The 27,995-nt window shown below is 44.9% G+C and overlaps 1 protein-coding gene across 2 annotated transcripts in view; it reads right to left on the bottom strand.

Moving 5' to 3' along the window:
• srcin1a (SRC kinase signaling inhibitor 1a) overlaps positions 1-27,995 on the bottom strand; it is an 85,431-nt gene that overhangs the window by 30,730 nt on the left and 26,706 nt on the right. For both annotated transcript variants that reach the window (XM_084036313.1, XM_084036314.1), the window contains exons 2-3: positions 5,727-5,756; positions 4,463-4,809 (exon numbers count right to left, since the gene is read on the bottom strand). In XM_084036313.1, the coding sequence (XP_083892439.1) occupies positions 4,463-4,809; positions 5,727-5,756 (377 nt within the window). The remainder of the gene's footprint in view (positions 1-4,462; positions 4,810-5,726; positions 5,757-27,995) is intronic.

Below are 27,995 nucleotides of genomic sequence, written 5' to 3'. Positions count from 1 at the left end.
ACCTGCCCTGCTCTTTTCATCCGAATCTCTCCACCTCCAGCTCCTTTATTTGTTCAGCCCGATCCGTTTGCCCTCCCTGCCCCTGTGCCATGCATGAAAAGGTGCTTGCACGTTGACCGAGGCCTCAGGAAGTGAGCTTCCCATTAAAACGTAATCACCCCCACAGTCAAAACCGGGCCAAGACAATAATGACATGGGAAAAAAAAAAAAAAGATTGGGCAGAGTTCATGAATTTTAATTCTAATCCAAACTCCTTTTTAGTTCTTATTCTTATCTGCAGGCAATTTTAAGACCATGCAGCCTCACATTACTCTCCCGGTGCAAGGATGAAAAAAGAAGTGACAGGCAACTTTTGATTTATGATAGTTGGTGTTATTTTTCATCATCAGCTTTCCATTTTAATACTGTCTCAACAACAGCGCAGTCATTTCAGTAAACACGAGCACCAGGGTGAGCGACTTCCAATCGATTATTACTTTATTGTAATCTAATCTTTCACGTAACGCGCTCTCATTTGGCCCCGATGACATTGGGTGAGAGTCTCGCCTCACTTCTCTTTATGCTCTTCTGTCGCTCTCCATTTCCTTCCCTCTCTTCTTAACGTACTGCGCTGCGACTTCTTGCTTGGTTTTGATAATTACACTTATCCAAAGAGGTAATGCTTCCCAGCGTGATTAACTAACATCTGCTCTAACACAGTGTAATCAGTATTCACAGAATTTATACAGCCTGGAGCTGTGTCCCATTTCCATACTACACACTACTAGTATACTACATGTACTACATACTAAAAAGAAGCAGGTAGTATGCTTGAAGTATTCACCGGTTTTGCACAAATAGGTGATGAGAATGTGTCATAAATGTCAGTCAAACTTTGACTTTGGATGTGCTTCACACATCCATTACATGACACCCTCCAAGCCATACTTGTCCCAAAGTATACGAGAAATCAACATATTTAACCCTTTTAACAGGAAATGACACGCTGTTTGGGCGTCAATTAAACTGTGACTTTGGAACGACACTCACGAAGAGACGTCAAAAAGGGTTTTCCAAATGTACAGCAGTTATTTTTTCGCTTGCAAAGTTGTTCCTAAAGCTGTTTTACCGCCTTCTACAAGTGGGCAACTCCTCGTTGTTACTATGAGGAATGCACGCAGGGAGAACTGAGTATATTGAACCGACAGGACGCTCAAAAGTCATTTTTATGACTGGATTTTGTCACTTCACATAACACCTCCTGACAGAGAACGGGAGCTGCTGCTCTGCTAGTGTGCTGCTTGGAATAAATCCAAACAACGCTGATTTCGTATGCATACACTTACTGAATTGATAGCAGTCGTAATAATAGAGCAATAGTATGGAAATGGGACACAACACTTTGGTACATTAATACGAGTTAGATGGACACATAGCGGGCGACATAATGAAAGCCATTACAACTCTGCTTTCCAGGATTAGAAAAACAGAGTTCAATTAGCTGAGACCGAAAACAGTAAAAGCTTCATTCTGAAAAGTAGTAGCGATTCTAAGGCATTTTATTGTGCATTATTCTGCCCACCAAATAATGTGTTGCTGTTTATACTTTTTAAAAAAAAGTCTATCTATCCGCTTAGACCTGCTGGCATTGAGACAAGTGGAACACTCAAAATGATATGGAGCATAATCTCCACCCACGCTTCTTCTTCCTCGCCCAAAGCATCTACATTTCTACCAACATATGTCAAAGCAATTACTAAATACAACTGTTTCATGTGATGCTGACGACAATTCCTGTCACGTAGCTGGTTGTTCTGTTCTTTTTTTAATGGCCTATAATGTCCAGGAGGATTAAAATGACTAATTTCTCCATTATGGGTTAATGTGATGATAATTAAAAAAAAGGCCTTTACATAAAAAAAGGCTGTTTGTCTTACTTCATAAAAAGTTTTTTAATTCTCCCTAAGACTCGGGGGTGACAGGTCAGGGATAAATGGGTTTACTTTCACAGATAAGATAATACACGAGGTGAGGTCGGAGTTGCGTCGGCCTTGACGACCTGATCACATGTCAGTCATTCATTCAGTCAGTAAAGCTCCGTCCTTGACAATCTGTTGGACTGACAGCAGCTCAGGGGCACCGTTGGTGCATCATAAATAATCGCTGTTCACTTATTCAGTTAATGATTTTATTTTCCCCCACAAAGCCGAGGACTGGCTCTCATGGTTCAGACGTGATTTGTGGTCTTGTGCGTCTGCCAGTGTGTCTCCGTTTGTCGCTGTAATGAGGCGTACTCACAGTCCTCAGGTAAAGTAAACACATTCATTCCACGCCGCCTTGCGCCGTTTTAACCGTTGCTCCGCTGATAACTGCAGATACACTGAAATTTGACTTTGAGTTGCAAAAGCTGCACTTAGAGGTGTGAGCACAAACTGGAGAGGGCCCCTTCAACAATTCACCGTCCTGTCGCTGCTGCAATCCATCCGTTTCTCTCTGCAGACATTATATTCTACCCACGGTTTTAAACCGTCTATAATCTTTATCACACCGACTCCTTCAGCCACAATCCCTGATGATGGATCAAACTCTTCACTGAGGCTCTGCTACTTAGCTTAAATGTACTTTATTAACCTCCCGTGGAATTAAAGACGCTGCAAACCCGAGAGAACGGTGTTAGTGGTGTATTTTTTCAGGTGTCAGATTAAACTTGGGGGCCGAGGGGCTAAATGCAGGTTTAAGGCAGCCGTGTATACGTCTGCACACAGGCGTGTATGTGCACACAGAAGGACGTAGCCTCACAAGAGTGTAGCGCTGCATTACCTGACCGGCATGTAAAGCAGGCTGCACTTCACCCCTCCTCCGCCCCCCCGTCTCTTTCTCATGCCGTCATCCTCTCTGTGCACACACTCCCCCCTCACCCCCACCCCCACCCATCACAACCATTCTTACTCTTTCTCCCTCAGTTTGGTGTCTCAACGTTACCGCAGCCTTTCCTCCGTCCTCTCTCCGTTTTAAAAACACCTCCACTAGTCTGCACGGCAGATTAACGCTCATCCAGACACTTTACAGTCCCGTCCACTCAGCCTTCAGCCCAGCCTGCTGAGCATATGCACACTGTCACCACAACAACCACAATAAACACAACAGGCGTGGAATCCAATCCCAGCTGACACATCCTTCTCCCACACACACACACACACACACATCTCTGTACAGCCGCCAGCTTCCAGTTGCATGCCTCCAGTCCAGTCTCACCTGCAGTGCACCTGTGCCTGTCCACCACTCCAGTCATCCCAGGCTGTCCGTCAGGTGCAGCGAATCCTCATCGCGTTTTTGCCCGACTCTCCCTCCCTATGCTTCTCTAACCCTCCCTCCCCTCTCCCTCGTTCAGGCTCCCCCTCTCTCTTTCTCTCTCTCTCTCTCTCTCCCCGTCTTGCTCTCCAGTAGCACATGCGGCGGAAACTCTTTATTTAATTCATTACAACACCAGCCGATTAACTCCTTCGCAGATGGGTGGTTTGCCCCTGCTGGTGCTGGCTAATTGAGCAGCGGGCTGCTTGACTGGCTGCTGCGCTGCTCTCTAGCTCCTCCCACCCCCCTCCCTCCGTCCTCTCCGTCCACGCTCTGCACATCCACGAGATGACAAGAAATCCTGGGCTCTGCTGCTTCCTCCCCCGTGCAGTAAAAATACCCTGTCACTTTAGGATCCGTCCACTCTCCCAGGCTTAATTTTTTTTTTTTTTTTAACTGTCGCCTCATCATTCCTCTCTCCCTTCCGTCTTCATCATTGTATAACTCCTGCTTCTCTACACAACGTGACCTTTGCAACGCGATATCCCTACTTGCCTTTTATGGGAGTGGTTGCCACGGCAACTATGGACTCCACCTGCCTTTCAACAACCCTCCCTCCCTCAACACACTCCGTCTCCCTTTCACTCTCTCTCTCCTGACATTCTGTCACGTCATTACGTTGAATTTACCACTTTTTTTTTAAAAAAAGAAAGAAAACAAACAATGCTCTGAGAACTGCATTTGTTTATGTGCAGTCAAATATATCTATGCCTTCTTTCTTTGTACCTGGAGTTCTGCAGGTTCTGGCAGCAGAGAAACAAAGAAAAGCTGGGCTGTGACACTTTAATGAAGGCCTCTCATAACCGACCACCTGACAGCCTTCCCTCGGATATCTACTTTCTCTCTCAATTATATAAATGAGCACAATGTGAAGTATTGTTCTGCTCTCACTCTGAATTTTATAGAGTACATTTGACTGGACCCTCACTGTGTAAACGTGTTCTTCATGACTCTAGATGTGAAGTCATTTTTCACCAAATTGACACAATCGACCGCTTAGAAACGCGTTCTGAACATCAAAAGAAATGCGATTTATCTCCAAATGGCAGTAAAGAGAAAAACGGACTTAATAAATATATCTACTTACTAATACATTTGACAATGACCCTTCCGTAGAATAATAAACCCTCACCTGTTCTCGTGCAGACCGCTCTGACGTCCCCCTCATGCTGGCGTGGGAGGGTGAGGGCGATGGTGGGGTGTGGTGTGGGCTGTGATGCGGATGCTGCAGCTGCTGCTGCTGCTGGTACTTGCTCTTCAGGTGGTCCATGAAGGCGTCCCTCTTGCGCTCCATGTCGGCCTTGTGCAGGTTGGTCAGGGCCTCCAGGCTCTGGGCGGCGCTGACGGTGTGGCGGTGCTCCGACGTGTGCACCAGGCCCACGTTGGAGAAGCGCCGGGCGCTGTTGCCCAGCGTCCGGTACTCTCGCGGATACTCCAAGTCATCTGTGGAGATCATGTGACTGCCGCCACGCTCGGGATCTGTGGGGGAAACGAGGACAGGAGAGCGGAGGGAAAGGATAGAGGAAAGGAAGAAGAGAAGGCAGGGGTGGGAAAGAAAGGAAGAAAGAGGTGAATCACCACCCACACAAGCATGCAGAAGGATTTCAGGGTGGAGATGTTCAAACACACAGTGTGGGCACACACAGAGGTGGAAACAAATGGAGCAGAGGGAATGAGAGTGGAAAAAATAAAGGTACAGAGGGGACGAGAGAGAGAGAGAGAGAGAGAGAGAGAGAGAGAGAGACAGAGAGAGAGAGAGAGAGAGAAATGGGATGTTAGACGATTTGCCACCAGGACGCAGCAGTTCCCTGCAGAATTATTGATTCCAAGTTCTGAAGGGAAGAAAAATGAGAAAAGTAAAATGCTTCTGCAATGGATCAAAGGAAGCTGAAGGCTCAAACTGAATTTGCGTTGCTGGATATTCCATTGTGATATGCCTGCTTGTCATTTTAAGTGGCTTATGTTTTTGTTTTTTTTTTAAACAGAGGAAAACAAAACACAGGAAATTGAGGTGATTAAAAATCAGAAGGGAACACTTCGTTCCTAAATGTCCTTGTTCTGACTCTTCGGCACCAACTTCTATCCGTCTATCCGAGCTTTCCCCTCCATCCCATGACACCCTCTGCCACTTTTCTCCACATATTCTCACTGACTTGTCTGGACGTCACTGATTCTGCTGTCCACTTTTAAGGAGGCGCATCACTCTGACAGCCCTCGGCCTTTCATCAGCCCTCTAACTGACAGGTAACACAGCCCGAGGAGGAAGGCACACAGGACGGGAACGGAGACAGCCAGAAGGTATGGTTACACAAAAAAAAAAGAATATGTGACTGGAAAAGCGAATGAACTGAAAGTGTGATAAAAAAGAGCAGGGAGCCGTTCGCCCGGTGAGTTACCTTGTTTAGGAAAACAGGCCCCGGCGTTGGCTAGAAGAGAAACATGCCAAGGGTTAATTTGTGTGTTTGTGCACGGGTGTGCAAGCAAACACGCCAGGAAAAAGTCACAGACCTTCAGAAAAGAGCTATCGTGAAACGATAGCACTTTCTCTGAATTACAATCAGTTAATGCATTAAACATGCATTAGGATGGATCATAAGGGGTTAACACATGGGGAAATGGTTTGTTATGGATTCTAACAGTGTCTTACAATAGGAATGGCACATGAATATTGCATATCATGCATTTCTACACAAATATTGTTTCTTAAAATCACAAGATATTTATTAGTATTTGAAGAAATGGCAAATGAGATCTGTATAAACAGCTCTGCAGGTAGAAAAAAAAAATCAGAGATGGATAATTAAAAAAAAACACCGGTAAAAACTAAAAGTGCAAGAAGTGCTGAGGCTTAATAGGGCTTCGTGAAGTGCACCAGCTGTACATTACAGGCTCATCAGCAGCATTAGGAGGAGCTGAGTGAGCGAGCAGCGAGAGGAAGGCTCCTCGGGGCAGGAGCAACAAATGGACTGTTAATGAACGCAGAGGAAGTGAGGAGGCAGCCGGCCAGATGGAGGCTCAACGGAGACGCCATGCTCCGCGCTGGACAAACCTTAACACAGAGGAAGCCTGTTAAGGGCAGAAGGTCTGCAATTATTTCCAACGCAGCTGCAATCAAACCGCACGTCTGTTGTGAACCCATTTTCCCACTCTTTTCATCCTCGGGAGAGATATCGCACTCGAGCTTGATCAACTGTTTCAACGGCGTGCCCTTACATCCAGCACATTATGAAGTGCTGATAAACTGAGCGGGGGTGATGTGAAATGGACTGACCTCCTGGCTAATAGCATTAGCATTGAGTTCTCCACTAAACACCAAGGCTGTCGGCCATATTCATCTGCCCCCCCCCCCCCCTCGCAGCCTCCCAGATCTCTGGTTTACACTTCATTAGGCTGGAGCTTATTGTGCATCAGCTAACAAGGACCTGACTCAAGGGTCCCATTACAATGACTGGCAAAGCCGGGCCTATGTACTACGGCTTATTATTGTGACTGAGCATCCACAACGGTAGTGAAAAGCTGAGTAGGCTATGCTGCCTCCAGATAAACATAAAGCTGCTCCAACAAAAGGATATAACTAACATTTATATTCATCAAATGCAAAATGTTGTAAAATGCGAAACAAGTTTATGGCCAAAAGAAACTTTTTTTTTTTTCTTTTTTAAGATTAACATCTCTTTGTACCACTGTGTTGGAATACAGCCTAAAAAAAAAACTTTCCAAACTGCAGTTTGTGGATATTCTTTGCCAAAGCTGTATACAAAGCCCTCATCTTGAACACAGCAGGAGTAAATGTTGTGTGGGCAGAGGAGTAAGAATAGAAAATGAAAACAAGTCATTCATCTCTTTCGTTATTCACAGCCAATATATTTCCACATGAGCTGGCAGACAATAACCCTGACAGCCAAAACAATCTGTGCAAGCACACGCAACGCCAACATCATTTAAACCCACATAAAAGAGGCTTGATGGGGTGGGTTTCTGGTCACCGCTCTATCACAAGAAGAAAGCAATGTCCGTCAACAAGTCCGGGTCTGCAGCAGACCAAATTACCGCAGGCAGAGGACCTCCAGGAAAAAAAGATGCAGCATGTTGGTCAATGAAATAATAGAAGACCTGAAAGACAACGGGAGCCCTGCAATCAGGACCGATAAGATCTGTGAAGCCCCGCCAACGAGGCCTGGGCTGCACTGCCAAGATAGAGAGCACAGTCAAGAGTATTAACCTGCCTAAATAAAAAAAGAAGCCGCTGCGGTGGGCCTTCGGAGATAAGACAAGACAAACAGCAAGTCAAAAAACTGACAAAGAAAACAACCTCCAACAACCAATACAGGCGGATTAAGCAGCTGTACTGCATTCGGTGTTTCTCCGGGTTTATGCAAGTAAGCCTTAAATCTCCTCCCACCAAGTGAGGCTTGGTTAAAAGATTGAAGACGATCCATAAGAAAGTTGACGAATGGATTTTTTCAGCATCAACTTTTCACTCCAGCCTCCATCTCCTTCATCATATGTAGGTAAATTCAGTCTGTGACACGAGGCACCCACAACAACGATGATCCTGGACAACTTTTTTTTATATATATATATATATATATATATATATATATATATATATATATATATCGTCACCTTCTGAACTGGACTTCCAACTTTGGAAGAGAAGTTGCTCCAAATCGTATGCATGGACATGATGGCGTGGAGAATCGGGAGGTGAGAAGGAAAGTGGATCGAGTTTGCTTTGATGGGTTTTTGGAAAGAGGCGGGAAGTGTAGCTTTATATAATGGGTATGTTAAACAAGTGGGTCAGAGGGAGTGTGTGTGGGGGGGGGGGTAGCAAACAGTGCTCACATACAGCTACACCTTTGGGCTACACAAGTCACTATTAATAATTAATGCTGTTTGAAAAGGTTGTGCATTGAATGGGGAATGCAAATATGCATATTTCCATCCAAAATACCAAATATTCACATTTGAGAAGATTTAATTGAATATTTCATAATTATATTAATATTTCTAAATGTTCCTGCTCTATTCGGAAACTGAAAAAGTTTCAGTTGAGTATTATGTTTATGAGGGCTTAGTTGCTGATGTTAATTCCTATTTAAATGTAGCTCTCTAAATAGCATCTGTCTCAACCTCTCGGGCACATTCTGAACAGAACAAGGTCTTCTCCTTTAATTTGAATAGTCGACTGTGCAGTGTCAGACATCAGGTGGTAGAAGTGGCATCAGTGAATAAATAAATAATAAGACTAATAGTTAATCCCTGAAACAGAACTCTCTGTCCAGAACATCCCGTCGAGAGAACTTTGAGGTGCTATTCTGACTTTTTCTAATTATCTAGACGACATCGATGCATTTTCATTTCATCAGACAAACTTTGTTTTATTGAATGTTCTGAAGTTCAAAATTCAAATGTAAAATAGCATGTTTGATAATGGCAATACATTACACTTTTCTTGTTTTCGTGTAATTTATAGTGATCTGCGTCGCACAGCTCTTTGAGTGGTCTTCATCACTCTTACATATTCGTCCGTTCAGTACAATATATGGGCTGATGGACAGGGAAAATAAGTGGTCAATGATCATTACCTGATATTATGTGAGTTTATATATATATATATATACTTTTCTTTGGTCTGACTTTTATCAGATGACAATGCAGTGACCTTTAATGTGTCACTGTTAATCATAATTAAACCAAGCATTTAATCATCTATCCTAATTATTCTCGAGACTACTCTTTTATTCTTCCGTGTTATTAAAAAGGAGCCAGCATCTCTGACAGTGTCCTCCCCAGAAGGTCTGTCGTTATGCAGCTGGTTAAGGAAGGCGAGGCGAGGCTCTTTCCTCTGATACACGGACTAATTTACTGCAAGCACGACAGGGCTCCTTGTGGGATGTCGGCCGTGACAGCACAGGGCGGATAGACTGGCTGAATATGTGTGAAGGAGGGAAGAGGTAAAACCGAGTAGAAGTGCAGCAAACTGCTAATCTGGCACGTCTATTAAGGCAACAAGAAATAAGCCAATCAGCAAGGCCTACAGCTGTTGGCAATTGTAACGCTATGCGCTCCAGTAGGAACATTTAAAACAAATAAAAGGAGAAGGGGACATGGAAGGATTAAATATAACCTTCTGAAAAACCACCTGTCAGGCCTCTAAAACCCTGCAGGCCACAAGTCAGGAAGACCCGACTAGGGAGCCGCAGTTTCACAAGTACTTGACCTTAAATCATCCCCAGCAGCCAATAATGTTGTTGCTACAATGGTTTCCCCTGCTCGGTGATTATTAATGCTGTCTTATTGACTGTAAGCTACCACACAGACCTTGTCATTTACTTAACCGTCGTAATCGTAGACATTTGGAAATTACAATGAAAAGCCAGCAAAAAAATAACTCTGAGCTTGAGAGAGAAATGTTTGTTTCAATCCCCCCCCCCTTATCTCGCTGGTTGTCCTTGCTCTTCACTTAAAACACTGAGGCTGAAGGTAAAAAGACACATAAAACCAGCAGGCATGTGCACTTCACTTTCTTTTTTCTCCATTAAGGTAAGTGTGAGAGCTTCGAGGCACCGCTGTGTCAGGAGAAGGGAGTTAAAAAGCGTGATGTTGACAGCCGGTCAGCGACAGCAAGGCATCAGGAGATGGTCAAAGCTACCGGCCGTGCTGCAAGGACGTAGCCGAGGCAGTCCGAAGACTTTTTTCATCATCTCCCTCTCTACCATCTACACTTACTAAAGGTAGCAAAGTAAAAACGGCAGCGCTAACGTGGATCCAGCATGCTACGGCTCCATGGCAACAACTGAAAACACAAAATGTGTGTGTGCATTCAACTGGAGAATAAATGCAAGAGATGATATATATATAAATGTGACAGAGAGGAGTGTGTGTGTGTGTGGGGGGGGGGGGGGGCAGTAATGCACCTCTTTGTTTCACTTGTCATCCTGGTAAAAGCCGGCTGTCTCTCTCTGGGATAACAACGATCCAGCAGCAAGCGAGCGAGCCTCTTAATTACAGCTTGATGTTGAACCAGGTCCGTCAGCGGCACACCACTGGGTGTGAAGACGAAGACACTCGAGCCACACCTCATTACATCGGTGCTGCTCAGTTTACCTCGCTGGGGAGGCAGATGCTGCCTTCAATAAGATGCTTGATTGAGACGGGAGGTGGTAACGGAGTTTAAGAGGTGGTAGATGGAAAATAAGATGCTTGGAGACTCGATGGCTGGCTGCATCCAGAGCTGCTTCAAACAGTTGCTCCTCCTCCGAGGGTGGCGCCTGGACCTCTGATCTCCACGGGGAGCCAGGCTGACTGGAAGTCACAGGTGGCAGAAGCACTGCGGGGAGGGGGAAGCCATGCAGATAAAGCAGCCTTCTGTTGTTTTTAAAACACCATATACCAGTGTTTTTATATGCTTTAGATTAGTTACAACCCACAGCGATGACTAGCTATCTGAAAGGGGGAAAAAAAGTGGTATATTTTTTGAATTTAGAGGTAATGTCAGGTTTTTATGACACCAACTCATGCAGAAACATCAGAACGATGCTTTAAAGCTGAGGTGCAGGAGATAATAAATAAAAATAAAAATAAAAGTTTAAACACTTCATTCAGTTCTCCAGTTTGAATGTTGTTTATATTATAGCCACTAAAGTAAAGTGGGGGTCAAGCACACACTTACATGGCAAGGGCCGGAAGGAAGTGCAGAAATGTGCAGACCAATGGACTATTTCCTCTACTAAATGCACACGTACATGCTAAGTGACCATCCATTATTATTATGTCGGAATACCGTATTGATCATATTGCTGGAAATGTCTCTTCCTGCTTGACTCCGCCCACATGGAGATCAGAGTACAGTGTCAGTTACGGATCAGCTTCTGGTGCCGGTAAGCTATTAAGCACCAGCAACAACGGCTCAAATCCACGTCCCCTCAATTTAAGGCAGCTTGCTCCACGCCGTCCCTTCGTCTGCATCGTCACGGTAACCACGATGGCCCTCGTGTGTGCAGAGTGAAATGAGGCAACGTATCCCACCTCCAATATTTACAACACACAAACAAAACACATTTAGACAGCAAATATCTGTTCTGTACATGTTAAATTCATCTTGCGGCTGTCAGGAGATAGGAGGTAGTATGTCATGTGCCCAGTGTGCTTTCAAGATAATCTCACTGGAACCAGCAGAGCAGATCACTGCTGGCCCGGAGAGCCAGGTGATGAAAGCAACAACAAAACAAAGCATTAAAGACTCATTTTGCAGTTGGGAAACGCAGTCAGCATCCAACTGGTTCTTCCGTGTCCTCACAAAATGAACACACCATGACAGCCGCGGACTGGAGAGCCATTTATCTCGATTTGAAACCTTTTGTTCTCATGAATGCTGTATTTTGAATCATTGCATTTACCTATTTACACTAGGAGCTTCTATACACAGAGATTAACACACTGAATAACCTTCAGAAGAGCTTATCAGTTTCTTTTTCCAGGTATTAAATATTAACTCACAAAAGCACAGAGCAAGCAGCCGTTAATTTGAATGGAATAATTACTGAAGATTAGAAAAATCAAATCAACTTACAATATTCTGAAATAATACAAGATAAGAGAAATAAAAAGGCACCCAGACTAATTATGCATGCATTTTTTTGAAAACTTGTAATATTGAAGTCACTCGAAATTGAAATAAAAAAATATACATATTAATATCTGTACACATTTTGCATGAATACTTTTTTTTGTGTGTTCCCATTATTGCAATTTGGGCAGTCATAAAAGCTTTTCATATATTAAAACTCCAAATCTCAAGGACACTCATACTCTGCTTTTATGCCACGCCACCTTTATAAGTGCACAGTGGAATATGGAGTAGATCCTGAAATTGGCAGCTGAATCAAAAAACTATTTCTATTGCCAAATCAAACCGTGACTCACATGAATCAAGACTCCCTTTCTTAACAGAAAGAAAAGGGACGAGAGACAGAGAGAAAGGGTGACGGAGGCAGACCGAAGATGGAAAAGTCAGTCTTTCCCGATGGGCGACTGCTTATCATGCAAACGGGCCGACGCTGTCAGAGGCATGTGGATGAAAACGCTCGTCCAATCAGAACCTGCCAGCCGTCCTTTTTATCTCCACATCACACATGAACCACTTGAAAGGAAAGGTGCACACATCCGAGGCGTTCTGGCTGCTCTCCTGCACAGCCGAACCCGACAGGCGGAGCCAGCGTTGATAAAAAACAGGAGGTCACTCACTGTAATAGAGAAGCACGACTGCCGATGAGTAATAGGTCATTATCTGTCCTATAGGCTCTATAATATTAACAACACACACATTCAGATGCACATTGGTGCATAAAATGCTACAAAAACGCCCAGTAACTTAAATATGACTGATCGGGTGAAACTTCGTGGAGTAGCTTAAGCAGCAAAGGAAATCTTCGGACATAAATGGAAGATTTGAGAAGCCTTCGCTATATGAGCTGAAACACCGAGCGTCTGCATATTCATGAGCTGAGCAGGGTTGTTATGAAGGAGGAGGCAACGCCTGAGGAAGAAGGCAGTTGGGAGTTATAAATCTTTTCACACTTTCTGTGTTTCTGCTTGTGTGTGCAGTGGGACTGTGTGTCTTATCTGAAATACACACTGCAGACAATGGTGTAATGTGTAAGGGGTCGCTCGCAGTGACGAACCCCCTGAGAATTATCACCGCTTCTTGGACATTTTTTAGTTCCTACGAATTTAATGTTACGGTTTGAACATTAACACTCTTTTTTTTTTTTTTTAATCATGTTTCAAATTAATGCTAATAATCTAATAAAATCTCCTTGTCTTCTATGTGTGAAAACAGGCAATTTGCTTGTTACACATTAGGCTTTAGAACTCCATAAAAGTGATGAGAGGGTTGTGTTCCTGTCAGCTTGTTATTCTTCTGCCCCCAAGAGGCCAGCAGAAAAACATCCATCAATGTATCATTAAAAAGGTAGCACTAGTAGCACTATGGAGCAACCTGTCGCCTGTATTTTTTTGTCTTGTTCACGCACACACATTCATCCCAGTGGTTTCACATTATTCTGCTATCTACAATCAAGGTGGCAGGAAAGCAGTGAGCTCAAGGCAGGGAGAAAGATTTATGAGGAAGGAAGTTGAGACAGCTGAACGTTTGTTTTACACATTGCGGTTTGCCGGGTAAATGTCAGGAGAAGCCGTTTACAAAAAAAAAAAAGCATATCAACCTTGCTGTGGCCCACTAAATCAAGACCAATCAGTTATTTTTATTGCAAATAACACTCTTCACGTAGACAGCAATCAAGAATATTCTCAGTTGTTCTCTGCTTGCTTGTTCTAGGTTAGAACATTGAATTCTGTCTGATTTCTGTTTGATTAATGTCTCTGTCTTTCGGAGCTACTGTAATTTCCTTTTGACTGTTAACAGGAAATTGCTGTAAAAGACCATGTATGCTGAGTCAACCCGCCCTTTATAAATAAAAGTTACATGAATAAAATGAAAAACAGTTTTACTATTAAAATGCTGTGAAATAAAAGAGTAATTAGAAACAGGAACACATTCCTAGAAGCCAATTAATGTACAGTAAGGCAGCACTTCTTGTTGTTACTGTACATCACCGGCTGCAGGTTCATTAAGCTGGCTCTGGACGGGTCAGAGCCTCGCGCCGCTTCTCGCCTCTAGTCGACAACACGCTGACAGAGTCAGCCTCGCTGCACAACAGCCTCCTGCAAACATGTTGCCCGACTGTCGGTAAGAAACCAGAGGTGTCAAAACGTCTCTGCTGCACGTGAGATATGACTTTTTAATGATATCGCAGGAACCTGCTCTCAAGTTCTCTCAACACCGCTTCAATTATCCCATCCACATTAATTCATCTGATATTGAATTAACCGCTATTAATTGGCACGTTCCACTCCGAAAGAGACAAACGCCGCATTGCAGTAGAAACGCAAGGTATTTGCAAACTGCATCTGATTTTTTTTTGTCGTCTAATTAAACACTTAAGCACCAAAACAGCATTATTATGATTCTAATGTCATTTCAGCGGCGTGAAAGCCAAAACCCGATTCGTGCTGCTACGATTGGGAGCCTAAGGTTTCCTAATGATCGTGTAATGATGTGTAATTTGCAGTAAATCTCAGTCACCGCTGCCAGTTAAATAAGGGGATCTCAGCCGTTCACCGGTAAGGTTACTTCTTTTCCGGGGCAGCATCGCTGAGCAGGGCTCTGACATGTCGTTTGTTGCCTTCGCTCCCGGTAGACCTGCTGCCAAACCTCTTGTAGTATTAGCATGCTGCCGTTCTCATTCCAGACGGAGCCAAAACATAACAAGCACTCTCCCAAAGGAACACATCTGTTGTCAGATTAGTAAGGCTCTGGCCAAGGCTTATCAATCACAGTGGTGAATTGCCTTACAAACTGAATCCATTCATCGCTTACATCAGCCGATTGGATGATTTAGCTGAACAGATGTAGACAGGAGTGATGGAGAGGTGCCGACAGACAAGGAGAGTGGGAACGAGAGGACGTATTCAGCTCAAACCAGCCAAACAGAAGCGTCTGGTGGCAGTGAAACTGAGAAATATCAGTTTCAAATTAATCGGCGGCTGCGACAAAAGCTTTGCTGGCACAGAATTTGGCTGCCTTTCACTCAGCGGCATTATCATTTAATGGCTTTATAACATGTAAAACTATCACTGTACTTGATATTAAATATTGCCACTCTTGATATTTTTTCTTTCTTTAAATGCACAGAAGCTATTGACAGTTATTGTGGCAGACCAATAGCAAACAAAGACTTCTGGTGGTGTGTGTGTGTTTGTTTGTTGGTGACAGGTGTGCAGAGAACCTGAGTGCCAGGTGATTAGCACTGGAAACTATGCAGCACCAGCTGAGGCCCTGCAAGCAAGGCCATGCATGAGGTCCTCGGGGAGAGGGGGCCAGGTTTAAACTGAAAAACACAAACTGGGATGAAAACAGAGACAATAAATTCACTAAGTAGCCTCAGAACAAGCCTGAAATCCTCCGTCTCAACTCACATGGAAAATAAGCTTCATGCAATTTAAATGATGAATAAACAGGACCAATTGTCGTCTTTGTTTGTGTGTTGTAACATTACTGCCAGAAGATTTTAAATTTAAAGAGCTGGAGATAACAAAAGTGAAGAAAAGGGGTCGATCAAAACAGCCAGACATTAGCTGAGACGAGTATGACAGCAGCTTCCACAACAAACGGGTCAGCTGTTCCATAAAGCCACGCACACATTTGTCCGACAAGCATGCAGTCGTGTACGGTTGCACAAGCACGACGGTGCGAGAGACGCAGCCGGTGACAGATGTGGCATGAGCAGGGCGGCGGAGTTTACAAGTTGTCGAGTCAACTCTGCGTTGTGATGCTGATCGTCGTGTGTCGCAGTACAAACTGCTCTCTGTCAAGTGGCATCAGAGACGAGACAAATTGAGAATCAGAGGACAGGATGTAGGTGGTGGATTTTCCTGAGGCTGCTTTGCGGGGAACGGCTTTTACTGTGAAGTTAACAGAATAAAAACATTAAACTCCTCTCTCTTTTATCTTCAAATCGTGTGTTTTTCTAAATCACCTCCTTTTGTTAATGCTGAACCCTGAGACAGGTGGATCAGAAAAATACACATGTTCAAACGGCGTCACAGATACAGAGTCGCCCATTGAAGTGAAGTGAAAATACTCTGAAATAGACGAGAGATGAAATCTCATATCGAGCATCCTGTTTGGGAGGGTTTTGTCACGCCTCTTTATGAACCGGGAACGGGTGGGGAGATGAGCGGCACACAGCAGTCCCTAGTGGGATGTTAGAGTAATTGCTTGTTTCACCAGTCCCCAGAGGGTACCACAAAGTAGTCTGTAGAGGAGCTTGGTAAGACCCCTCTACCTCAGATATACCATCATCCCCTGCATATCCTTATTTATCCTTATGTTACAGAGGAGGGGCAAGATAATACCACTACTTTAAAGATGAGACTTTTTCTGTAGTCTATGAGGTCACTGAAAACAGATTATATTATAGCCATTGTCATTATATATTTGGGAAATATGACGAATGAAAAGATTCCATCAAATATGTTTTGCTGATGGTGTTTATTGCAGGACTGCACACTAAAAGGAATTACATTATTTTCAATTAGTAAGGTGAAACCATTATTTTGGATAAGTGATTTATAAATGATGCCTTTCGGGGGGAGAATTATGATAAAAAAAAGAGTAGCATGAGATATATATAGTATAGTACGAAAAAAAGAATGAATTTCAAATACATTAAAGCACTAAATCATTTTATAGTCGACCCAGGAAAAAAAAGAGCTTACCATATTCACTTTCATGTCTGACAAATGTTTCACTGCTGCAACAAATCCACTAAATAAAGACTTATTCAGAGTCCTGTGGTAACACAAAGTTTTGTAATCCAACATGCAAATTGCAGTTATGACATGCCCACGTTTTCTTTCTTTCTAAGTATTTCGAATTTTAAAGTGTTTTGTTGCAGCAAGTAGCTTGTTTAGAGGGCAACTGAAACACATCCCCATGATAAATAATTGCATTTTTCTTTTTTCTTTTTTAGCCAGTATTGCTCTTACAGTATGCTGTGATAATGGCACACAGCCTTGTCAGCATTGCCCACGGTTATTTCATGTCCTTGTCCTTTTGAAATGCCTGTACCGCATCGTTGTATAATCTTGACTCAAAGAAATAACTTCCATTTGTGCATCCTGCTCATCCATCATTTCTCTGCCTCCTGACGTGGCTCTTATATAAAAACGCCATGTTTTCCAGACACTAATGGCCGTGCAGTAATGTACATGTGTGTGTTTGGATGCAGGATTCCCATCCCCCCCCATCACCCATCTCACGTCCATTGATCTCTGTGCACATGCATCAAGGGTATCAGCTCAACGCTGCGTTCTCCTCCTCCCTGTCATGTGTCTTTCCATCTCTATCTGCCGTCTCCATCGACGCCGCATGTGTTCATGCGTGCCGGGTACGCGGTGGGGGGGGGCGGGGCAGCCGTGCAGATTGATGCGTGGGGTTTTTGGTGTGGAGATGTAGTGTAGGTGAGCGGGGGGGAAGAGCAGCCAGTTGGCATGAAAGAGGAGGAGGAGATGACGAGTTAGACGTTAACAAGCTGTCACTGCCAAAACAATACGGAGCACGCTGCACCAACGAACACAAACAGCAAAGACGACCGTCCTGACAAGCAAACAGCCGAGCAGGAGCACGCTCTGTTCCACCCAGAGGAGCGGTACAGACCCCAGGTCAGGCTTGGACATGTTGAATGAAGATTAATGTGTTTCAGAGAAAATTAAACCTACACATGCATCAAGAGGTTTCTGGTTTAAATGGCGGATTTGCTTGGTGAAAGTTAGAAAAACAGCAGTAAAGTGTTTTTGTCACCTTCCTGACTAACCTCAGTCCCAAGTGATTTAACACAGCAGCACAAGGATTCATGAATGTTCCCAAACAATTCTTCAAATGCGAAACTCAAAACCCATCTAACCAAAAAACAAAAGAAGAAAAAAAGAAAGAGAAGTTCAAATGCATCCCGGGGCATTTTGGTTACTTTACTGCTTTCCTCAATTCAAAAACAAAGCAACCACTTAGCTTTCCCTTTTCCTTGGTTGTTTTCAACATAAAAGCATTGTTCATGCACTTTTTGATTTCATAATTAATGGATCACTTTTAACCTTGAAATGCTACAATTAGGAATCTCTCCCACAATGTTCCTGCTCGTGTACTTTTAGTTAAACAGATGTATGGTCTGATGGGATCAATAGCTACCGGGCTTTGATGCAGGCATGCTAACATTTCTTGGACACTGATACCCAGAGCACCAAGTAACATTTACCCAAATTAAAATGGCATTTTGGAGTCCTTAGGGTAGCCTGATTGGATGTTTTCATCCAATCTTCAGGGCTCAAGCTGCCAATCACATCCACAGGAAAGCTGCCTCTCTGGATTTCCAGAAATAGACCGGCTATGACGCCTTTGGCACTAAAGCAGGACTCCTTGGAGGGCCTATATAACTATTAAACAAACGGGAATACAGGACCGTTTAATATAAACACAGACATCAAGGAATGTCATTATTAGGGGTTCGTTCCTCCCCTTTCTTATTGCGATGTGCTGGCTGAATGAAAGGGAAATCTGACAATTGTAAAGTGTTCTGCCCCAGAGCCCCAGAGCACTTGGCAGAGTCGCCCATAGCTAATCCAGTAAGCACTAGCGCTGACTCACAACTAGCTGAGAGACGGAGAGAGAGACGGAGATTGACAGAGCCGGAGACTGACACACAAAGGCAGCGACGGGAGGAGAGAGGTGGATGACACTTGGAAAGCCACAGACAAAAATGGGAATACAGAGGTTTGACACAAAGAGGACGAGGAAGAGGAGACAAACTGGAGAGAGGGGCGACGAGAAGTGGGGCAGGAGGATGTTTGGATGCAGGAGATGGGCTGAGAGGATAAAAAAAATATATATTTAAAGAAGAAGAGGGCATCGGGACCAGATGAGTAATGGGAGAAGAGTGAGCAGAGTAGAGGAAGCCAGGGGTGTTCTACCAAATCCATTTGTCACCCAGAGACTCATTAGTGATCGTGAGTGTGCGTCTGGTTATAAATAGGCTTCGGAGCGTTTGACAGGAGGGAGTCTCAGATTTCATGGCAGGACATTAATTTCACCAGAGAACTCCCGGAAGACGGACGGTGCGACAAACAGACGGGTCCCCCCAAAAAACAAGCCCCGGATCTACCGTCCTCACTCATCCCTACGTGCACCTGACCAAAATAACCTTGAGGTGTTCTTCGAAGGACACGTCTGTTTCTTTAACTTTTCCAAAAGCTAAACCTCCTTCCGTTCCGTCTTACCCTCGCTGCTTCTTTTTTGGCCGCCTTTTCGCTTTCTCTCCGAGCTCCGCCTGTGGAGCTCTTCATGCTTCGCTAGGTGCTTTGGAGATATTTCCAGTTCCTGCCTTAATGCTTGTCAGCTACTCACGGCATGTTCTCCGACTTCTTTGGCTCTCTCTATTCTGCTCTGCTCTTATTTGCATCCCTTCCCTCATGGCCCCCGAAAAAAAAGCAACGCTCCCACTGCCTTTAATTTATATTTAAAACAAAAAACGCACAAAAACACACTCTCATCTCCTGCTGACATCTGGTTATTTTCTCTTTCTGACCTGCTGCTCACCCTCTGGCCAGTTGGAGCAGATGTGCACAAATGCTCCATTATCTCCATCTGTAGATGGCGCCTCGAGCTATAGATTTGCCCTGATGTCATCACTACCTACTGTCCGAACAAAGTGTTTCAAGCTCCGCATTTCCAGCGTCCCTAAGCATCAGCAAGATCCTCAGAAAAACCTGTCACCCTGGTGCTCTCCTGCTGACCTCCGCACGGCCCTTCTGGCCCCGCTGTGGATCAGTGGACATAAAGCTGTCGCTGATCCCAGGGAATGAACGGAGGAGGCTCGGAGCCGCGGCTCAACCATGACCTGCAGCCATCCGCCAATAGCTGCTTTAAACTGACGGATCATTAATAATGACTGGCTTAATGACTCTGTCTGGTCCCCTCAGTTCTCACTGTCACCTAATCTGGTTTCCTCTGGTCAGAGACATGATCCATATAGACAGAAACGTGTACAATTTTCCACACAGAAATCATAAAAGGATGTGCAACTATTATTATTATAACAGAGGAACTTGTTAGGCTGCAAATTGAGGTGCTAAAGCTTCGTGGCAGCGGCTATAAAAGATATTTATCTAATAACGATGTTTCACACAATGTAAAAACAATGTGACAATGTGAGAAGCTCTCGCTTGTAGAGATGAAGCAACTTCATCAAAATATTGACTTTTCCCAAGCACAGTATTTTCATGATTTGAAAATATTTTGCCATCATTCTGTGGATGAAAGTCCTTCATTTTAATTACTGAGGCCATCATATTTAATTATTTTTCCCAAGAATAGGTTTTATCTAAATTCTCATAATTCCCTGTTCAAGAACGTTGGTTTTGCTTTGAGGTGTTTAAACACTAGAGATTGGGATTAAGAAGGTAATCTCTTTTTCTGTGGCATTATGTTGAGCAGTTTATACCAAACAGGTCCTTGTTGGGTTCAAGGACACAAGGAGGAATAGCTAGTTGAAGCCCTGTCCTTCAATGTGATATTGTTTGTGGTGCACAACAGTGTGTGTGTGTGTGTGTGTGTGTGTGTGTGTGTGTGTGTGTGTGTGTGTGTGTGTGTGTGTGTGTGTGTGCAGCTGAAGAAAAACTATTTGTCAAGAAAATAGCTGATATAGCCGAAAACACTTAAGATGAGAACACAGAGAGCTAATGCCAGAGGTCGACTGTTTGTGTGAGCGCACGGGAAATAGAAAATACATCAAAGGAAAACTTTCGACAGTAAGATGGAGCTCTCAGAAATACTGCCAGAGCTCTTCATCATCTCCTCTCTCTTCACGACCAATTTCACCCTCATATCTCGCTCCTCTTCTCCCCGGTAGTGACAAACAGGCCACATCCGGAGTTTCAAGTTCCAGCCGTGCCTGAGGGGGGAAAACGGCGCTGAGCAAAGATGCATCTCTTACCTTCATCGTTACAACACAAACGACAAAATACACTTTGGTTTTAGCTTAGCACCGAATTATATATTATCTGTAGAGCGTGTGTTGAGAAGTTACATCAGTGGTGCAGAGATTTAGGGGTTTGTCAGAAAATGATGCATAAACATTTCTGATGATGAAGTAGGAATTGCTGTTTTTCTCCATTTTATGTCACTATAGACTGAATATGTTTGTATTTTCAAGTGCTGGTTGGATTAAACGAGCAACAGAAGATATCACATAATGAAAATAATTGTACGCTACAGTTCTTCAGTCAATGTTTGCAGTATGAAAGTAGCACGGGGAGTAGTAAAGTAATCATCTAAGATCCGTCATACATGCTTTGACTCCAAACAAATCCCAGCACAAACACGAGTGTCACTCCTCGCTTGTGATCTCCCACTGCGTATTCTCCAGCTGTCTTGCATGCTTTTAAACTCATTTTCTAAAGACAACAGAGTGTAGGTGTGTTAAGACGAGAGGGATGAAGAAACTCGTTCATGAAGGGGAGAGTCGGCCTTGTTTTAATCTCTGAAGCTGCTGCTTTGCAAAGTACACTTCTGAGTGTGTGTGTGTGTGTTGTAGATGGTCTGACTTCTGCATTCCCCTCCGGCATTGATCCGCACAGAAGCACGCACACACACATTCACTCACTATTCTGTGATGAGATCGAACTGAGGGCATGATGAATAAATAATGGTTGAAGCTCTGGAGGTTCACTTGACTAATTAACGGGGAAGGGGGGGGGGGGGGGGGGGGATTCTTCTGGAGACACAACGATACAAGAGAGCAAGAGGAGGCCAAGTAGTAAATCAGGGATCACTGCACAGGCTTCAGAGATGCACACTTGAAATATATACACACACTCCGATGCACACAAACACACACAGCATACACGCACAGCCTAATTTGCGATTCAGTGCTCTGAAGGGAAAGACAAAAGAGGGGAGGAGAGGTGTTGGCCTCTATTGACTTAAACCCTGTGGGGTAATGAGAACTCCAACACACAGACACACACACACAAAAAACTATACACACACCCATTACTGTCATATCGCTGTGTCGGAGTATCTAGCGCGGGAAATCTCGTGTCCTTCTCACTTTGTAAGTTCACCCAACAACATACTCTCTCACACACACACACACACACTGTCACTGAGGTAATTGGAGTGGTATAATTGTGAGGAATAACCAGTTGAGTTAGCCCAGCTGTGCTGCAAACATCAACCAACTAGTTCCCCTCCGGATCCTACACTGTCACTAAATATGAGCCGACAGCGGAGGGACGGGGAAATGAAAATGAGGCATGGTTGGAAAATGGGGTGGCAACACTGACTGGCTGAGGGCGTGTATTTTTATGTTGACATCGCCTTGGAAACAGACGTGTACGGCATTGTATAGCAGGAGCCTTCGCCGAGAAGCTAAATACAAATAAGCATCAAAAAGAATTTCGCTCTCACAAACATGCAAATCAGCGTGGCAGCGGGAGAAGCGACAATAGAAAATCAAATGAACTAAAAGTGACTGGCTACAAATGGCTTAAAAAGTCCCAAAGGGCACACGGGAAGCCACGACAGAGTTTGCAGAAGAAGCCTGTCACAAATGAGGCGACGTCAGCAGCAGCAGCAGCAGCAGCAGCAGCTTGAGTGCTGGAGGAGCCACCGAGCTCCACAGCCTTTGAACATACAGGAGGCAGGCAGAAGCAGACAGCAGCGCTACGTGACTCCAATGACAACAATCCGCAATCACACAAATGCACAGAACGCACACATCCAGAGACTCGTTGCTGCACGTTATCAAGATTAAATGCTACAAGCAGCCGCGCAAATGAGCCGACCCAAAATGATGCTTTAAAGCAAAGTGAAAGGGGGGGGAAAGGAGATAAAAATGTTGTTAAACAAAAATGACGAAAAGGAACAGGAGTGGGACAAACAGACGAGGGGAAGAGGGGAACCACTCCACGCGCCCACCTGATGGTTTCCCAGCATTATCCATCCGCGCTGCTTTCAGCCCTCAATCTCTCTCACTCTCTTATATCGTCTAGGTCACTCCATCCCTCCACCCATCTCCTAATTCAGCCCCATCCGGTGCAACCTCGCTGGAACACTGTCTTAGCCGGAATATTGTGCAAAAATCAAAGGGAGGGAAGGTAGGGAGGGACAAGCGGAGGGTGAAGGACGTGGGAGGAGGAGTATGGGAAGAAACTGGGAGGAGAGAGATACAGAATGAGAGAGCGAAGTAAGGCTGCCAGTTCTGAACATCGTCTCCTTTCTCTCGTTCTGACTGTGTGTCCCTGCTTGTCGCCTCTCTCTCTCTCCCCATTTCCCTCATTATGTCCGTCTCAGTGGTCGTGCCAATGGCACGGAAGTGGGAGGAAACATGGCTTGCTGCGGCCTTTAAAACACCGTGCAGACTGGCCACCTTCTGCCGGCCACTGACTGAAGACCTGAGTGCAGCGGTTGTGTGCCGGAGGCCGTGGATTGAGCAGGAGCGCGGTTGTGTATGACTGTCCTGTCAGCCAGCCAGGGCAGTAGATTACTGACGCTCCGCTGGCACGTCCCACTTCATCCTCTCCTGTCACCTCGGCAATACCTCCGCTCCCTGCCTGCTTCACCCCGTCCACCGCTCATCGCCCCGCCTCCCCCCTCCATCTGCCTCCACCTCCTCCCGTCCTTCTCTCGACATAACCTGAGAAAGAGTCTTTAAATTTCATTTTCATCCATCTCCGAAATCTATACCATAAAGCTGACTCCATGTGGCCCACAGGAATAGTAAAGATTGTCAATCTCTGCATCTCGATCCGCGCTAATAAAAAGAGCCCCATCAAAGCACTGTGTATATATATACACACACACACACACATACATGGCCCCCAGGGTGCTTCTTTGCTCAGATAAAGATAGCCAATCAGAGGCTGGGGAGGCGAGAGGAGTGCTGCGGTAATTAACACCACTGGGCCCGGGCTTAGGTCCATGTCAACACTCAGCAAATCTCAGAAACCCCACTGACCCAACAGCCACGGTTAAAATCAGAAGGGTAGGAAGGCAAAGGCTTTGCTTTCTGCACCTCCGAGATATCTCTGATGTCTAATTAACATGTTGGATTCAGTCTGCACCGGAGAGGCCTTCGTAAAACGCAGGGCGAGGTCAAGGCGGCCCTCGAGGTGAAGACCACCTATAGAAAGCATAGCGGGGAACAAACCCCTGCAAGGTGAGAAAAGCTGCTCTGAATGAACAAGTGTGTGTTTCTCTGTGTGGTTAGATTCACACTTCATGCTCACTGGGCTCTGTGATGTGGTTGAAATCAAACTCACACCATTACACTATCATCAGTATGGGAATATTATGATCCAGATTCAATGGCCAAGTATGTGAACACAAACAAGGAATATTAATGAATTAATTATAAATACATTAATATGGCAGATATGTCAAAAAAAATTAAAAAATGCATCCTTGAGGGCAGATAAACAAGCTGAATGCATTTCCTTTGTTGTGCATTGTTTACTTCATCTTCACTAGCTACTGTCTTCTTACACATAATCACCGTTGCGTTGCCTTCCTTGTGTGTGATACAAACAAATGAGGACCACCTCATTACTCCATAGAGCCACGAGTGGGCAAAGACTACCTTAAATGTGGAAATTCATGAAAAATATATAAAAGACGACCACTGCAAAACAACTCATTTTTGTTCCACAGTCATCTATCCTTAATTGAGTGTGTGCTTTTGAGACGAGGGCCCACCCACCAGTTTCACTCTCCAGTAGAGGGAAGAGCAGAGTCACCCACAGATATCTTACCCTATGCAGAGCTGCTCCTGCTGAGCGGTGCAAGGTTAACAATGGCCACATAGGGCTCGACAACTGCTGAACATGCAGATTGACTCCCCACGGATTTAACACACACGTGTCGACACGCGCACACACACCTTTTTTTACTATTAACTTGTGGGTATCAGCGACACACAGAAAACATGATGTTAAGCCGACGCAGTGAGTTAATGTGCCTCGCAAGGACGAGTACACAACGAGCAGACAAAACAACGTATCCTCCACCTTTCAAAAACAACCCTCTACCCACCAAGCAATATACACACAAATACATACAGAGGAGATATTAATGGTTTACTACGTCCTCTTTGACCTTTTAATTATTCTGATTTGTGTACAGAGCAATCGTGCCATAATTGCATTAGCATCTCTGCAGGTTTACCTAATGTTCCAGTAGAGAGGGGGGGGCTTGTGATTCAGCAAGCAGATAGGATGACACTCGCTTCTTTTCTGTGTACACCAAAAGGATCCACTGTGAGAGTGCTGGGCTGTTTGGGTGCCTGCCCGCGTGGTTACGGTAAATCATTGGAGATTTATTAGCTCAGTTACAACTAGTCAAACCATCTGACGTGCAATTATGCTCTATCAGCAAATAAATGATTTGGCCATTACAGCCCATAATTGGTTATGGAACAAAGGGTACAATATATTGTCCCTCTCCTTGCAGCTGTTAAACACCCTGTTCTGCTCTTTGCTGCTTGTATTACCGGATAACTCTACTTGGCCCCTGTTTGCCCCCTCTTCCTATTCCACACTTCCTCCTCTACTTCCTCTGAGCATTTCCCCCGGAGACGACCATTTCTCCTTCATTCCCTTTATCTTCAGAGCGAGGCATCTGGAAAACAGGCTCTGTCTCCACCTCTCTCTATCACGTTCAATCATCCTGATGTTTATTCAGCTCTCCGCCCATTCCGCCGTCCCTCCACCTCCCTCCCTCCCGCCTTCTGTCCCACCCGCCTTCCCCTCAACGCTCACGATGCCTCCGCTCTAAACCATAGCATCGCTTATCACAGTCCTGCATCTCACTCCAATTGTTTTCTTCCCCACCATCTTGCCTCGGCTTGACGCCTTTCCCTCCTCGCGTTTCCTCCCTGCCTCAAAGCGTTTTTCTGTCCTGGCAGATGCTGTAACCGTTTGTGTTGTCATGAGGATGGAGGATGAATGGACAGACCTGTGAATCCTCCCCTCTAAAGCTGTACACCACCTTCATCATGCAGTACATGATGGAGGAAAGCCTGAGGGTATTTACACTGTGTGCACCCATTTCTTCAAGATTGTAGCTGGAGATTGGTGGTGACTACTGCTCGGAGTTTGCTAGTGGTCAGCTCTATGGTTTATTACATTTTTGGAAAAAAAAACACTTATTCAGCCTAAGCTGCCAGTGTCGCAGGGTCTGAAATCCAGATATGGGGAAGAGAGTGAAGGCACCATCAGTAGGCTGGTCAAAGGAGGCAAAGAGGAGACGAAACACACATCAGGAGGGAGGGTGAATGGTGTCTAGCTCCGGGCTAAGTGGGAGTAGATCAGCCTGCTAGAATTGCTCCCACACTGCCGCCAATTAATGCTGCCTCATTCCGGTTCAACAACCTCAGTGCTACTGACATCAACTGGGCCATCATGAGATGAGGAAGACAGGGGGATAGAGAGATACTGCAATGACCACACAGCAAAAAACTAAGTGACCTTTTGGACCAGATCTCATTTTGACACTTTACGAAAAAACAGTCTGTCCCACACAGTGATAGAGTTGGTGGAAGAGGGATAAAGCTCGTATCTCAGTGTGAGAAGTTGTCTGAGGAGGGAGCGTCTGTCTCATTATATCCCAGCTTGGCCACACAGGACAACTCTCTTCCCCGCAGGGCGAGCAGATAAGGAGAGGCCCAAAGAAACGTTGAGCCGATAAAAACTGGTCTTAGAAAACGCAGACACAGACAAAATGGAGGAAAAAGTCTCGACAGAAGTGCAAGGGGAGAGTTAAGCGAGCCAAGAGAGAGAGGATGGATAGATTTACGGAGTAAATGGCTGCGAGCTAATCATGATGCTAACAGTAATGGATAGGCAGAGCTGTCCAGATTGCCTCATTTAGGGACACTTGAGTATCGTTTAGGTAATCTCTCCGACGCTCTCACAAAAGGATGGGAGCCGAGGAGAAGGAGTGGTCTGTGTTGACACAATAGCAGATAGTTGTTGCAACTTTCGTAAACCACGTGAGAAGCCTCCAACCGACAGACTTCCACCTTTGTGTTGACACTACTCCCGGTAATAGTCGTCAAAATGCTTGACCCGAGGTCTGCACCAACCCTGCTCAGGCAGCACACGAAATCGGAAGAAATTCAGAATGCGTTTCACAACATTTTTGCCCTATTTTGATCCTCAGCTTGAAGCAGACCACAAGAATGAACGCCGGCGACCCTGAACAACCTTCACTGAGATTTTCCACACATTCACCGACTATCTACACACACAAAACACCATTGTTGTTGTCGAGGGTACGGCCCTTTCACTCTGCTATACACTACAAGCCTAGGACTCCTGTATGTCAGCACTTTCTTCTCTTCTTCCTGGCATCCCATTCTCTCAATGACTTTGTCCCTCTTCTATATTTTACGGTAATCTGCTTTTTTCTCCCTCCTCAAACCGCTGGCAACCTCTAGGCTTTTGTATCTATCCTCCTGTCCCTCAGATCCTCCCAGAGGACGCCTCAGAGGTGTTGTTGACTGTACTGTGGCCCGAGCTGCAGTAATCCAATGTTATTGGGTGCTATAACTCAATATTATGTGATCAGGAGCCTCACAGCTCTGGTCGCACCTTGTGACAAACGACTCGTGTCAAGACGTGGCATCAATGAGTCAGCCACACTGAGAGGCTCTGATGACAGCGGCTTTTTAAAACCCTTTGTATTTCTGCCTTTTTTCCCAGGCTCGGCGTTGCTTGTGCGTCAGTCGGTGTTTGTCGCTGTGTGGGTGAGTTTCTCCATCAATGATGAGTTGGCGCAGCGGAGTGGCATTAACATTAAATGTGATCCGTCCGCCAGGAATCCAAAACAGGCAGCAGAACCATGTTGGTATGTTAGCCTTTTAAAACGGAACAATGTAAGAACGCGAGTGAATCACAGCGCTGTCTGTTTATTCTGAGAAATTCCCGACAGCTTTTCCTCTCACTGCTGCAGCGGCACACACCAAAGCAAACGAGGGGAGACATTTGAA

The sequence above is a fragment of the Eutrigla gurnardus genome (genome assembly GCF_963514095.1).
Source record: "Eutrigla gurnardus genome assembly, chromosome: 20".
Taxonomy (NCBI): domain Eukaryota; kingdom Metazoa; phylum Chordata; class Actinopteri; order Perciformes; family Triglidae; genus Eutrigla; species Eutrigla gurnardus.
Note: the sequence above shows the minus strand (reverse complement) of the source record. Positions and strands in the feature narration are given on the sequence as shown.